Raw genomic sequence first — 15,998 nt, forward strand, 5'->3', positions numbered from 1 at the left:
AGCATTACCAATCACTCGTGTATTGACTTTATTGTCTGATAGTGTGATAATTATGGGTACATCTACGGCCAGGATCATGCTGTTTTCGTCCTTATTTATGTGCCTCCGTTCGTCCGCATCGATCGCGTGTACAGTGTTGTAGTTCACAGTTACACAACACACACTGTTACTCATCACCCTCGATCCGCGTGCACGAACACATTGAAAGAAAATAAAAGCTCACGGGAGAAAAAATACGCGCGAGAGCCCCCCATGCATTTTCCGAGAGAGCTTGAGCTTCTCGCATTAACTATGTAATCCGGCAAATTCACCACATGCTTACAAAATCTCCAATTATGCTGGCCGGGAAGCGCCCTATTGACCAAGGTATATGAATATAGAATGTAAAGTTATCTAGAGCAAATTGACATTTTTCAACATGACAGAACAGTTACCTGGGTATTGCGGGTGAAAGCGAATGACAGTGGAAGTAGGTTTGGTCCAGGGTTTCTCATACTCTTTCTAAATGTTACACTTCAACTTCAAATGGTTTTTTTTGTTTTGAATGCATCTTTTTAGGGATAAAATGATAAATCAAGACAAGAAATCTGAACTTCAGAGCGCTCTACCGGCTCCCAAAGGCCATACTGAGAATGCTCACAAGGTGTGCGGTTATTTCGAAGGGAAATATCAGAATATGTGCGATCAGGTTATGTGGTGAAGGATGAAATTTTAGATTTTTTTGAAATGAAAAGATTTTTTACCTGTACGAACGCGTTCTTCAACTGCACTAGTACTGTGTGTGCAGCTTTTGATGGTAAACAAACATCGACTGCAGTTCTCAAATTGAATTTCAAGATGGCAGTCTGTCAGATGCCATGAACATCCTTTTTATACCAATTTTGGACCGAGACCAAGGTCTATTGAAAATAGAAATTTCCTAAAAGTCAATGTTGACATTACCATCTTCTTGTAAAGTAGCAAATTTAGAATTTAGTTTTTAATAGAATTTTTGTCATATGGCAAGTTCAAAGCACTAGAAAATTATTATATATCAAATTTCTTTCTTCTGCAGAACTGTAATGTCCGTCGATCAAACATTGTGCGTCGATTGTCGCTATCCAATTATACCAGTTCATCGTACAGAATTTCAATTTTCTTCTTTTCATTCCTGCAAAGATAAAATTGCTAAGAGACAGTTGAATGTAATGCTTGTTAAATATTTACAATACCTATAGTTAAAAAAACTGATGGATACTAGTTTTAAACTTTACTCCAAACCCGTTCGTACGATATTGTAAGCAGCCAAATTGAAATGTGTCGATTACGCATCGCTCATTCGTTTTTGACAGTTCGATGACAGATGAAAAAGCAACAGTCTTAAAAAAGAAGAAAAGAGGAAGCAGTGAAATGCTGCGGTAGTGTCATCGGTTGAGAATCTAAATGTTTCTGCTCCTGTTTTTTGTGTCGCAATTTCAGTTTATCGCAGCATACTTTGCTTTATCCAGTGGTTCTTTCTCTATCGCATTACCTGCACTTCGGTGGGACGTGTTTTCTCGCAATAACCAAGAAGTTCGCCTTTCCGGCTTTAGAGTCGTATCTATCTAAACTGAGAAAGGGAGGCGTACTGGAAATTACTTGATGGTTGTGGATTTTGGCTTTCCTATCGTTTGGCAAATTAATTCGTCGATTCTGTTTATGCCCACCGTGTCTATCGGCACGTTAATAGCTAAGTGCTAAACAGTGTGCTGATAGTTTTGTGTATTTCGCGTTCGTCATCGCCGAAAATTTGGCGCAGAAAGAAACGAGTGGAGATTCATCGGAAACAGTAACAGTACCAGGAATGAAAGAATAAGACAAACGTGGTGCGATAAAGTAAGAAAGAGCGGGAGTGACCAAGTGAGAAAGAAAGAGTTTACAAGGACTGCGTCCGAACATGGAATGTATTACAATCCTGGACATCCTGTAACGTTAACAAGCATTGCCTACTAAGAAAGAACTAAAACACAGTGTTCTAGATGTACGACCGCCAGTGATTGTATCGAATGCACCGCTAGGGCTGAATGGAGTTGTGATAGATCATCAACAAGTGGAACTCGCTATCAAGTATACCTGAAAGGTAGATAGATGCGATTTTAAGAAACAAAAGGAAATATATATGTGTATATATATGGTTTGGAATAGTGGAAACAAACAACGATAATAGCAACTTTTCCGCCAAACTGTTGGTGCTGTAAGTGTGTGTGTGTGTTGAATTACTGTTGCATGTAAATCCGATCTAGGAGAAGTAACGATCAGCTAGGTGGTTAATCAAATGTAAAGCAAAATTAAAATCACACACACACACACACACACACACACAAACATCATGTCCAGTAAGAAACCAATGGACGAGGCTCGTAGGGCACGGTAAGTAGTGGATCCGGTAGTTATAAGATTCAACATTCAATCCATATTTTTATCTGCAGATTAATGTCCCTGGAGCAGAAAATTCGTGACCCGACAAGCATGGGCAACATCGATTGCCTGCTAGATACACTGACCGCGCTAGTCGCGGACTGTGATCATGATAATGTGAAGATAGTTAAGAACATCGAAACATTTATCAAACGATGTAAGGAATCAAGCACCCGATCGCTACACAGTAAGACACTAACGGTAATTTTTTTTATTCTCATCCTTAGTCAAGAATTTGGCCCGTGACATCACCACCTTACGGATGAATCCGAGTGATTTCACTTTCATCAAACTCATCGGACGTGGATCATTTGGTAAGGTGTTGCTAGTACGACACAAAAGCACCAAACAGGTGTACGCAATGAAACGCTTGTCCAAGTACGAAATGATTACACGTTCCGATACGGCATTCTTTTGGGAGGAACGTTACATTATGGCAAATGCAAACTCCGATTGGATCGTCAAGTTGCATTTTGCCTTTCAGGATGCAAAATTTCTGTACATGGTAATGGACTTTATGCCCGGCGGTGACATCGTAGGGCTGATGAATGTTTACGAGATACCGGAAAAGTGGGCACTGTTCTACACGATGGAAGTTGTGTTGGCCCTGGACACGATCCACCAGATGGGTTTCATCCATCGGGACGTTAAACCCGACAACATGCTGTTGGACAAGTACGGTCACCTCAAGCTAGCAGATTTTGGTACATGCATGCGTATGGACAGCGATGGGTTGGTGCGTTCGTCGAATGCAGTCGGAACGCCGGATTACATTAGCCCGGAGGTATTGCAGTTTCAGGGAATTACGGACGGCTATGGGCGCGAGTGCGACTGGTGGTCGGTGGGCATTTTTCTTTATGAAATTTTGATCGGTGATACGCCCTTCTTCTCCGACAGTCTGGTAGGAACGTACAGTAAGATTATGGATTTTAAAAATTGCCTTCAATTTCCGGACAATGCCCCGATGAGCGAGAATGCTAAATCGCTGATTAAAGGCTTCCTGACGGATCGTACGGTGCGGCTCGGTCGGCACAGTGTGGAGGAGATCAAGTCACATCCGTTCTTTGTGAACGATACCTGGACGTTTGAGAATGTTCGCGATTCGGTACCGCCAGTAGTGCCCGAGTTAAGCGGTGACGACGATACGCGCAATTTTGTCGAAGTTGACCGTAAGAACAGCGTTGGCCCTAACTTTCCCACGCCAACCACTTTTGTTGGCGATAATCTGCCATTCATTGGATTTACCTACTCGCCCGACTATCAATTGCTAAGCGGCGAAGGTGAAAATAACGATAATGATTCAACAGAGGACACCACTGACAATAAGGAAGCTGTAGCAAAAGCACACCACCACCGTCTGTCAAATAACGCTGAGCTGATGCGACTAGAGAATATGCTGCAGCGTGAGAAGCAGGCCGTCGAAACGCTAGAAAAACAGGAACGTACCCTTCGTCAACAGATTGAGCTTATAACGAAACGGGAATCAGATATTCAAACCCTTGCAAACGAGTACGAGCGAGATTTAACTATGTTGAAGCATAGTTACCGTGAAGTACAACGGCGAGCAGACGGAGAGCAGGAAACGCGTAAAAAGCTCGAAACCGTGTTAGTAGAGACAAAACAGCGGCTACAGGAAGAACGAAACCTGCGAACGTGCGAAATGAACAATCTCCAACAATATACCGATAGAATCAGTGCCCTCGAGAAGCAGCTGGCGGATGTACAAGAAAAGTACAAGGCAGAGGTGGAGACTGGCCAGAAATGTAAAAAGCAGATCGCAGAGCTCCGAATGTTAAGCAGCAATGCAGAACAGAAGGCACTCGATCTGCAGTCAATGCTGTTGGGACTGCAAACGATGCGTGATATGCTACAGCAGGAAATGACGGAGCTGCAAAGCCAGCTAACACAGGAGCGGAACACGCGAATCAAGAGGATGGAATTGCAAAAGGAGCTCGAAGTGAAGGTGCAATCAATGTGTGCAGATATGGAGCGCATTTCGATTCGCGAGCAGCAGGTGTTTGCCGACAATCGTACTCTTGTCGATCGAATTTCGGAGCTGGAAAAAGAATATGCCTCGGTGGAATGTGAGTTGAAGGCAGTTCAAAGCCGTTACGAACAGGAGGTACAGGCGCATCAGGAAACGGCTAAGGCACGATTGTTGAACAACGAGGAAGCGAACATGCAGGAAGTAAAAGGTACGTCCTTATTTTAGATGACTTTAAATCAAACGTTGGGTTGTCCGGTTGTGCATTCGGTTATGGCACCGGTGTTTACACGACCGGACCGTTCCAAAATCACATCCGGTCCAATCCCTCGTACGCAAGACTGACTATTCAGCTACGGGTAAATAAAGCAAATGGCAGGCCTAGACCACTTGAGGTTGTAGTGCCGGTAAAGAAAAAGAAGAAGAAGTCAAACGTAATAAAATACAAGTAAGCAGAAAAAAGGTTTTATTATACTTCGCTGATATTTAAAATAACGGAAAAAACTTATACCATTTTTTTATATTTTACGTTTCTGGAAAGCTTTGCAAAATAAACTCACAGAGGAAAAATTGGGCCGACAGAAAGCCGAACAAAACTCACAAGAAAAGGAACGTCAACTGTCCATGCTATCTGTTGACTATCGCCAGATTCAACAGCGTTTGCAAAAACTTGAAGGCGAATATCGACAGGTATGAATTATATGCAAGAAACCTCCACGCGGTTATGCGTTTTATCTTGATTTACAATTGTTTTTCAAAGGAATCGGAAAAGGTACTTGCCTTACACAGTCAGTTGGAGCAGGAGCAGAGCAAAAAGAATAGCCTGCTATCCGAAATTAGCCTTCAAAGTTCCGAGGTCGCTCATCTGAAGTCGAAGGAAATGCAGTCACAGAAGGAACTGCAGCAATTGCGTGATACGCGTAAGAAACTGGAAGAAGATGTGACCAATATAAAAAAGCTGCACAATACGGATATTCTGCAGGTAGGTTTGACGTGTTGTTTGATTTGTTTGCACACAGCGCTTAAATTCGTTTTTTATCTCTCTTGATCCACAGATGAAAGAAGTCCAAGATCAGCTGGAGGTAGAACAGTATTTTTCCAAATTGTATAAAACGCAATACAACGAGTTGCGCGAAGAGATGAAGGATCGTATGCGTCAGCTGCAAAAACTGGACGAGGAACGTTGCAATATTATGCATCAGCTGCAGTTAGCAAATGCTCGCGCCGACACAGAAGCACTGGCACGTTCAATCGCCGAGGAAACAGTGACAGATTTGGAGAAAGAAAAAACAATGAAGGAATTGGAATTGAAGGATTTGCTTACCAAACATCGTAACGATCTGATGGCTAAAGAAGCAGTGGTTACGTCGCTGAAGGATGTCGAAGCAGAACTGAAGAAGTCGCTGGGCAACAAGGAGTACGAGTTGGAGGATATGATGCAACAAAGCAAGAAACAACAGGAGGAACTCTACCGTCTTAAATACGAACTCGGAGAACTGGACAAGTGTCGAGCAAAGTTGGTGAACGAAACCATTCTGAAACAGCAGGCGGTGAATAAACTGGCGGAAATTATGAACCGGAAGGATAACAACTTGACCAGCAAGCAGAAAATGAAAGTCAACTCGACAGCAGAACTTCGCAAGAAGGAAAAGGAGAACAAGCGACTGCAGCAAGAGCTGTCAGTCGAACGTGCCAAATATGACGAATTGTGTCAGAAGCATAATGATACCATCGCTCAACTATCGCGTGAAATAGATGTATGTATAACTTATGAGATAGCTATCTTCTCTGGGGCGACAGTCGCAAAAGTGGCCGACGCCTCAAAACTACATAACCGATCGTACCTATGGAGAAGATTTCCGACGATACACCACAGCACAAAAAAACGAAACCTATCACCATCTAATGTCTTGTTTCGATGAAACGGAACATTATCCTTCCTTTCTTTCAGATCAAAACCAAGCTACAGATGGAAATCGATTGCAAAGCGACAGAGATCGAACATCTGCAAATAAAACTGATCGAGACAGCATCACTATCCTCTGTTGACAATGACATGATGGAAGAAAATCAAGACTCCATCTTCGAGGGTTGGTTAAGCGTACCGAACAAACAGAATATAAAGCGTCACGGATGGAAGCGCCAATTTGTGGTGGTTTCTCCTAAACGAATTATCTTCTACAGTTCAGAGCTGGACAAACAAAATACAAGCGATCCATTGCTAATAATCGATCTGAGGTGTGATAACCTGTAATGCGTTTCATTGACTGGACGCTTAATTCATTATTTTCTTTTTACACGCATTGCAGCAAGGTGTTTCATGTACGTCCAGTTACGCAAGGTGACGTCATTCGAGCCGATCCCAAAGAAATACCGCGGATTTTCCAGTTACTTTATGCTGGCGAGGGTGAGGCACGTCGTCCAGATGAACAGCAGCAATCGGACGTTGCTTCTTCGCGTAGCGATGAAAAGCCACTCACGCTGCAGTACAAAGGTAAGCTAGTATGCGGCTGTTAGTAGTATTTATCCCTCTTATATACATGTTTTGTTGCACGTAGGTCACGAGTTTCTCCAAATAAGTTACCATATTCCAACGACATGCGATCTTCCTTCGTGCCAGAAGACGCTCTGGCACGTGTTCAAATCACTGCCGGCATATGAATGCAAACGGTAAGCTTGCTAATATTGTGCGGCTGATGCAAATGGTTTCACGTTACTTTTTCTACTTTTAACGTTTTAGCTGCCGATTCAAGCTGCACAAGGAGCATGTGGACAACAACAACCCGTTAGCACCGTGTAAGCTGCATCACGATCCAAATCACGCACGTGAAATGCTGTTGCTCGCTGCCTCCAACGATGATCAACATCGTTGGGTTAGCCGTTTGTCCAAGCGCATTCAAAAGAGTGGCTATAAGGCTAACTCGAATAACAATGTCGGTACGCTTGGTGGAAGTGCCAACAGCTCGACCGGTGGTAGTAGTGTTGGTGGTGGCGGTGGTCTAGGTAACAACGGTAACAATCTACCATCAGGTAACTCCAGCACAAATATGGATTCAACGAAAGTTTCACCCAGGTAAGAAGCGCCGGTCTGCTAGGAATGATTTTTTTTTATATAGGAATGCTCAGTTTTTGAATCTTTTCAGCCAATCTGCTCGATCAAATAACAAACCAAATTCGGCAACCGTAGTACAACGATCAGCCACTCTGCCAACCAATGCTTCTCTAAAGCAATCGCCTCCGTGATCAACTACAGACACCGCCATTAGTATACGGATCAGTGCCGTCTGATGGCATTATAATTTGGCTGCGAATATTGCTACGTTTATATCTGTACTTTAAGCATCTTTTATATTTTCTATTAACTTCCCGGATATTCTTTCATTCCAAACCGTCCGTTGAATGATAATGGCATGGTTTCTGGCGAACGATTGCTCACGAGCAATCGTTCGTGATGAACTCACACCCCAGTTTGTATGCTATACAGCATATACGAATTTTTGTTTTCCACAATTTTAAACTAACTTCAATACTACAGTTGCAAATCATTACCCGTGTCATACGGTGTGCAAAATCGTTTTTTTACATTGCAGTCGGTAAATAGTTTTCACCGACTGTGTTTTGGGATGAATAATAATCCAATTTTGGTCTTTTTAGGATTTTTTAGGATGAATCGTCATTTACATAATTGACAAAAGCAATGAAAATCTATCTAAAACTTGCCAGACCATTGAAACGGGTTTAAGGAATTATTCAGCGTGAAGCGTCAATTGAACAAAAAAGGTCTTCACCTTAAAGGCTTAAAACCTATTAAATTAGAACAGGTATCAAATTTTTAGTTATTTGATATTTTTCTTATTTCCAAACATATTAAGCAATTAATCCCCTCTGCTGTCCTTCTTTTATATGGAGCAATGCAAAAACAAACCAATGTATCGATCCATCCAGTTACTCATCGAGTAACGTTCGCCGGAAACCGTGCCAATAACTTTTCAAACGATAATTTGTTCGTTGTAATTGAAATATTTTATTTATTTGATTTGTGTGACAATAGTTGTGAATGCGTAATGCGAATGACTTCTGTAAATGAATTAATTTCATTCTAATTTTGTGTTGTTCATGATCCTCATATTAGCACACGGAAAACAATTCCACGGACAAAAACACATAAAGTGATAGTGAAGATAGTGTTTTTTCCAATTTTCAGTTTTAAATTGCTCAAGTGTGAGGATCAACAGCTTTTGACTATTCGCATTCATCAGATCTCAAGCGTTACACAACTTTTCATTTTAAAAGCGAACATTGCTTTCAATATGATAATAGAGCCATGCACCATGTGCGATCGAAATGTTGCATTTGTTCCATATTTTTGTCCTCTTGTAATCGCGTATACGCCGTGTGCGTACAGAAATTAATCTGCGAATTTCAATTATACAATTAAGCATGAAAAAAGGATCATTATTAATTTTTATCATGCGTAATTCGTAATTATTAGTGTTAACATCCTCCAAACAAGCGAAAGTGTTATAAATGAACCATACAGCCTGCGACTGTATTACCTTATTATTTCAATCTCTCTTCATGCAATTTGCTTTACTAGTAATGGCGTGGTGCATTGGTAGCGGCGCCGGTCTTCACACGACAGGACCAAGGAAAACCCCCATCTGGACCAAACCCCTGTAGCAAGGATTGACTAACCGGCTACGAGGTAAAAATAAGTCGATACGGCCTGGCCGTTCTAAAAAAAGTGAATTGTTTAAACCAGGGGTCGGCACACCTTTCACGAATAGGCCCAGATAGTACAAGCAATTCTGAAGCTGCGGGCCAGATACTCTAAATAAGGGTTTAGATATATGACACAGGTGATATAAGAAAATCTTTGAAAAGATTTTCTTTTAAATTATCCAAGCGTATCGGTTCTGCTGGTACATGTACTTCTTTTTTAAATTATGGTTCCAAATTGTACGCAATACTTTTTTAATTGTTTATACTTTTTTATATTACTATAATGCCATCCAATGTTTCTTGGCTTTGAATATCTGCGATCCTTTGAACATCTGCGGAATGTGACAAAATGAAGCTGCTCAGTCGGATTTTGAAATAATTGACCAAACTCTGCCATTGTCAAGTACTGTCACATGGTACCGAAAATCGTTACATTGAGGTTTCGTTTTGTGCGTGAAACAATAACTAAACAGAATATGGGAATCCAAACTGTCTTCATTACCGCATAACCTGGTCTTCGCGTTCAAGCAACCTAAGTAAGCTTTCAGACTGACCAAGAATTAATTGGTCGGGAAAAGACGACCAAAGAAATTTTGTTGAAAAATGTAGACAAATATGACTCATTTGACGACGATGATGAGACGCATGTATACATTGCTAGTGTCGTGATTAAGAGATCTTGTGTTGTTTGTTTGGTCTTTCAAAATTGTCAGGATAATGCAGGATTTGGCCCGCGGGCCGCCATTTGCCGACCCCTGTATTAAACTAAAAATGAATTAAACGCGCGCAAAACCATCCAATTTTGGCGTTGCCAAAGACATACAGGCATACTTCTTAACAAATGGTCATAGCCGATATTCTAGTATTAAATTAATAATTATTGCCTGTCGCGATAATTTAATTCAGGTGTGAATACTTCCCATTATAACTCACCAACCAATGCCATTTTGAAGGATTCTGTTTGCTGATTGCTGAAAACACGTTTAAAGAGAATACATAAACGACCAAACCGACTGCGATAAAATCCATTTTCTATAAAACCGCCCTTTGTCAGTATCTAAGTTCATCTGCTGCATTCCTGTATGTAAACACCGCGATACTCCGCAGTAAAAAAATGTATTAGCTGTATTTGTTTTTTTTATTACTAGGACCATTCATTGCTGGAAAATTGCGTTTAGCAAAAACAATACTTGCAACCCGAAAAAAGGGAATATTAACCTCGATAAGATTGTATGACGAAAGTGTACAAGTGTTTGTTTTGTAAAAAAAATCGTTAACTTTTTGTCTTTAAATAATAGTCAACAGTTGCAGATAGTACAGCAGATTTATTAGCAGTGACATAGCACATCAGTAATGTTCGCTAGTATTAGTTGCATTTAGTTGCATTAGACGGTATTGTCCGGGAGTTGGATTGGACAACTATATAATCCGGCGTATTATAAGTAATAGAAAACAAACACGTGCGAGTCGTATATTTTGAAACGGAAGTATTCATAGACGAATTAGTGGATTTGCTTCTAACATAAAAGGAAAGCAGATAACATTATTTTTTTCTACAAAAGTTAACAAACAACACAGGGAAAAATCGATAAACGGTTAGAAAGTAATGCAACTACATCGACCAACAATATTAAAAACCACATGAGAGTTTTGTAGATACAGAGGAAACGTTATGGAGAATTCTAAATTCCTTACAAGGCTGATGCTGAGTTACGACTTAGTTTACGACTCGATGTGGTATTTTTCGCACATCAATGCATTTGTCTGTTTCGTGCTATGATAATTCTATGGAAAAAGTTCCCCCTAGAATAGACTGTTGTTGTTTTTTTGTATATTCTGTTGGATTGTTGGAGATATAGTTTTCGCAACATTTTATTCCAAGAGGTATAAATAGCTTACAACAAAGGACGGCGATATGAAAGTAGGGAAAATACCATATGTAATAAGTGAGCTAATCTAATCGAATGATCGTAGGGGGAGCATCAGCAGGTGGCGGAAGATTAAGTAACAAACAACGAATCTGTATGTTGCGCTCTAGAACAGTTTCAAAAGGTCAAACGTAGTCTAATTTTGAACGAAAAAATGGATACTACCGGATTAGGCAGTGCGCGAATGAACCAGCAAAAAATGCTGTTTTAACATGTGCCCTGCTATAACATAAAAGTGCCTTGGAACGGAACACATTTCGCACGGTTAACTATAACACGTTTCCCGAAATTTACAAAACATGAATTATATCATAACCATTATTATAGCAGAATACGTTGCTCGATTTGCAACTGCAAGAACAGAAGTTAGGAGCGAATGAAAGTACTATTCATATCAGAAGGCAGATGCAACCACTACCAGATGTAAATAAAAACAATGGAATCAGAGGAATTATACAAACCGACAATATAAAAAAGGAATAATGTATGAGTGAGAAAACCCCAAATGTTGCCAACTGTACAGACTTCCAAATAATACGCAATTGGCGTTTTTTAAGGAAGTAGGGATCCTAAAAACCGCAAAATTTGTAATAATAAACAAAACAAAGAACTTAGGCTATTATGTTCACTTTCTTCTTAAAGCGCACAATGGTTTCTTTCAGCACGCCTATAAGAACTGAACTGATCGTGCAGAAGAGTAATTCTTTATTTCAAATAACATACTACAGATTAATTCGTTTTTAAATTTCAACAAAGAAAATACAACTATACACGAAAAGGTTACCGAATCAAAAAGGCGTCCGATCCAGGGAATGGTCATCTTTAACTAAACGTTTTCTTTCGTCTCTTTACTATCTGCTTAAAATGTCTAGTCTTTGACACGTAATCGTATTAATCCAAGTTAAGTCTGAGTTAAGCATCGGTTTCAACAATAGCAGCAGGTCGCTATAAATCACCAGATTGCACTTTAAACAAGCTACACTATACGCCGTATATATTACCAGATGTACAGTATTCAAAATAGGAAGAAGAATGTGCTGTCTAAAACATAAAAAATACATCTAAAATATAATATTGTAATTACGAAATTGTTGCCCATGACTAAATCAGCCATTCTGCAACTACACACGGCATAATTCACTGTTAAATGTTTGTTGGGCGTATTTGTAATGAGACGACAGATTCTCAAAGTGGCTGTAGTACTGAATCGAAAGTAAATATCTAACGCCTGGATGTATCCCTTTACATGGCGCAGATGTAATGACCAAACGTTCAATCATCACAGTGATCGTTTAAACTGAGGATCCTTCGGTCGATTTATGGTGATTGTGGAGGTTCTCGGCTAAAGTATGGTGCCGTGTCCTGGACTAACAACGTATGACAAACGTCACACACCCGAGCCGCTTTCCGATTTGGCCCCGAAGGTACGGATTTGGACAAACACGGTTGACAGTAGATAGTGCCACAGTGTCGACAGTGCTGCTTACGCCTCGTAACGGTGAACTCTTTTTTGCAGTTTGGACACTGATCGACGTCGTCGTCGTCTTGCCAACGCACCTGTGTGTCCGACGAACGGATCTTTTCAAGCTGCATCTGCAGTGATTGGGACAGCTTGACGAAATCTTTCTGCACGGCCTCGTTGTTTGCTAGATCCTCCTGCAGTACCATCATTTTACTGCGCAAGTCATTGTTCTGCCGTTCGAGCCGTTCAGTGTAGCCTTGCAAGTCGATGATCTGCATACGCAGATCCGAATTATTCCTTTGCTGTTCGATATCGGTCTGTTCTAACTTTTCGCGTGCTTTTTCAAGCCGGTTGAAATCTTGTTCCTGTTTGCGTAACTGATCAAACAGCTGGTGCTGCTTTTGAATATAATGTTGTTCCGCTTTTTTGGCCTCTCGATCACGGCAGCGCTGCTGCTCCTGCAGTAGTGCCACCTCATCTTGCATGCTTCGTGCTTTACGTTCGGCAAATTCGCATCCCGCCTTGGTTACGATTAAATTTTCATGCAGCGTCAACACTAGCTCTTGTAGTTCCTCAATGCTCTGGGGAAAGTTAATTTCTTGGTCCTTCAATGCGTCCGAGCTGGCAATATACTTGCCGGACAAAAAGTCGTTGTCCTGCTGGAGGCTGTTCAATTTATAGCAAATGTGCTCCCGTTCTTGTGTTAGTTTCTGTAACTCATCCCGCAAGGCTATCTTAAGCTGACCATATTCTCGGCGGAGCTTCTCGAGTGCTTGTTCCGTCTCAGTGGACCATTCGGTAAGTTTCTGTACCTCGTTCTTGTGCTCTTCGCGCTTCTTGTGCCACTGCACCTCGAGATCGGCACGCAGAGCCGCTTCTTTGTCCACTTGTTCTTTCAGCCGCTCAAGGCTCTTTTCCCATGATGTTGTACGTTTTATTTCTTCCTCCTGCTGGCGAGCTAAATTCGCCTCATAGGTAGCGCATCGTTCGCAAGACTGTGAAACTATGTGCTCATTGGCCGTTGGTGTCTCCTGTACTGGACAGGCCGGGCTTAGCATTCCTATCAAGGCTGACGTTTGTCCGCCATCTGTATTTTGTTCACGTTTATACGTTTCGATTTCTTCGAATGCGAGCCTTAGTTTTTCCTTTAGTGACTTGATTTCTTCCTCCAGCGGTACTACCAATGATCGCAGCACTTCCGCATCTTCCTGGGCCTGTATTGGAAATGGGCGGTTATATATTGATTAATATATTTGTTGCAATTGCTGTACCATTCAATGTGAGCAACTAGTTCCGCAACAAGCGGATCCTTAGATTTCCGTCGCAATGATCGAGCGTGTAATGTTGTTACATGAACGGGAACAACAAAAACAATAACAAACGATTTTTTTCATTTCATCCAAACTAATATATAACCGTACATGCGTGGTGATGATGTATACTTTAATTTCTGCGATATCAATAAATCGAAATTATAAATCATGTTGTAAACTTGCTTTAAACTGTGCTAGTGCTGGCTTATTCCAGCAATTTTTGTACAAACCATACGAACTTAAAAAAACACTGTGCCATGAACACACACATACACACACACGCGCACAAGGCAGTAAAACATTCATTCGTTAGGGGATGTTTTAATGTTATGATTAGATTCGATTTATCCCCAACAAGGCAGACCTCAGATATAGGGAATAAGCTACGAATGAATCCACTGTTCTTATCACTGTTATCAATCACATTTTTCTCTTACCACATCCACTGTTGCTGAAGGGTCCATCGCGAAATAGAAGGTCTAAACTGTTTCAAACTGATTCATGCTATGAACGAAGAGCGCCCTACTCTAGACGCGTTGATAGTTGATTATGACAGTTGGCGTTTTTGCATGGTTGGATAGCTTTCATGGCTTTGCAGGAACAGGCGGAAAGCGGATGTTTGGCATGAAGGCACACATACTTGTGTATCACACAAATCAAGCAACGATCAATACGGGGTTCACGGGTACGTTCTACACAGTTTGGCAAACAAAAATGGGTTCATACTAAACAAATAAAATCGAACATTCGTTCCTATCCGATCACATACATACGTACATATTTCTTTACCTTCCGCATTGAATCTTCCAGGTTGTCGCAGCTATTTGAATCGGCTGCACCGAGCTTGAGTATTATTTTCTTCGCTTGCTGCACTGTTTTAGCAAGGCTAGGCGACACCTTCTCCAAAGAGAGAAATAAAGACATAAATGTGTAGAAACCCCCCATAAAACCAGGAAAAAGCTGTTTAGCAATGCTTTATAACCTGAACATAACCTACTTGGTTGCTATCCGCAAGCTCCTCCCTGAGCTGCCGAATCTCATCCATGAGCCGGGAATTTTCTTCATTCATCTGTTTTACCGATTCGCGCATTATGGACGACTCGTCCAATGTTTCATTCACCAGTTGCTTCAGCGTACGGTTCTCGTCCTCGACCTTATTTCGCTGTTCTTCCGCATCCTTTTCCCTGCTAAACTCCATTATCATAAGCTGTGCTTTAGTTTCTTCGAGCTCTTTTCGCGTATTAGCCGATTCGCTTGCAAGCCGTTTGCATTCATCTACGGAACAACATTGCAACAAAACATAAAATTTTGCCGACACGGACACATACCCGTTACTTACTTTCTTTGGCAAGGTATAACTCTTTCATTCGAGCTCGCTGTTGGTTGAATTCTCCTCGCATTCGCAGTAGCTCTTTATGGGCACTTTGGTTCTGGCTGGCCAAAGTTGCTTCCGTTGCAGTAGCAGATCCGGTCGGCGGTTCCGTTTCATCCCTTTCGCTCTCCATCTAAGAAGTATTCAACTTTCTTAAGATATCAGTAGAAAGATCAACAGTATTGTGTATAAGTGTGTTGTAAAAAATTCAAAGAATGAATACGAAAACGCTAATGTTTACCTTTCATCCGTTGAAACCGGGCTACACCAGAACGGCACAACGAAAATTGCTTATATGAAGGTTTTCGTTATTTTTTTCTGTTCCTTTCCCTACGTCAAATGACGAACAGGCTCGCAATGTTCACAACTTCTGTGAACGTGATGTAGCAAGCCCAGCTACCGAAATGCACAACTAGATGTACATGAGTTATTGCTGTTTTAACTTTACGGTTGTAGGACGATAAACAGAATTGGTTTCAACAAAAGCGAAACACAAAAATTTCCTCAGCATAGAGAAATAATAAATGAAAATTTAACCATCGAGTCATCGAAAAATAACATGGTTGAAACCAGTAAACCTTTATCACAACTTTGACATAAACTTTATGTGAAAATGGTAATTGAAAACTATAAGGTAACGTTTTAGCTAATGTGATTGCATCATGTATTGTTGTTTTTTTACAAAATCTTTTCCAAGCGAGCTGCATATAGCAACCTTGACAGCGAGCGCGTACAGAGAGGGGCCGTCGGCCCACTTGTTGATTGTGTAGCAACCTTGGTC

The 15,998-nt window shown here is 41.1% G+C and overlaps 2 protein-coding genes across 6 annotated transcripts; one reads left to right on the forward strand and one right to left on the reverse strand.

Moving 5' to 3' along the window:
- Positions 1–2,347: 2,347 nt before the first annotated feature.
- On the forward strand, positions 2,348–11,668 carry LOC128306833 (rho-associated protein kinase 1). The gene is made up of 11 exons (XM_053044454.1): positions 2,348–2,388; positions 2,448–2,593; positions 2,664–4,631; positions 4,962–5,110; positions 5,181–5,402; positions 5,476–6,177; positions 6,372–6,658; positions 6,730–6,914; positions 6,979–7,090; positions 7,161–7,493; positions 7,564–11,668. Exons 1-11 carry the CDS (start codon positions 2,348–2,350, stop codon positions 7,661–7,663), a joined length of 4,245 nt encoding a protein of 1,414 aa, XP_052900414.1. The 3' UTR covers positions 7,664–11,668.
- Positions 11,669–11,755: 87 nt separating this feature from the next.
- LOC128306521 (rab GTPase-binding effector protein 1) lies at positions 11,756–15,616 on the reverse strand. Of its 5 annotated transcripts, none has more exons than XM_053044058.1 (5): positions 15,459–15,616; positions 15,185–15,369; positions 14,843–15,120; positions 14,635–14,742; positions 11,756–13,746 (listed from the first exon to the last, which is right to left on the reverse strand). In XM_053044058.1, exons 2-5 carry the CDS (start codon positions 15,348–15,350, stop codon positions 12,388–12,390), a joined length of 1,911 nt encoding a protein of 636 aa, XP_052900018.1. In that variant the 5' UTR covers positions 15,351–15,369; positions 15,459–15,616; the 3' UTR covers positions 11,756–12,387. The 5 variants fall into 5 exon arrangements, with proteins under 5 accessions (XP_052900018.1, XP_052900016.1, XP_052900017.1 ...); XM_053044056.1 differs by having other exon boundaries at positions 14,623–14,742; XM_053044057.1 differs by having other exon boundaries at positions 14,635–14,745.
- Positions 15,617–15,998: the final 382 nt, after the last annotated feature.

Source organism: Anopheles moucheti, chromosome X (assembly GCF_943734755.1).
Source record: "Anopheles moucheti chromosome X, idAnoMoucSN_F20_07, whole genome shotgun sequence".
In the NCBI taxonomy this organism is placed as follows: Eukaryota; Metazoa; Arthropoda; class Insecta; order Diptera; family Culicidae; genus Anopheles; species Anopheles moucheti.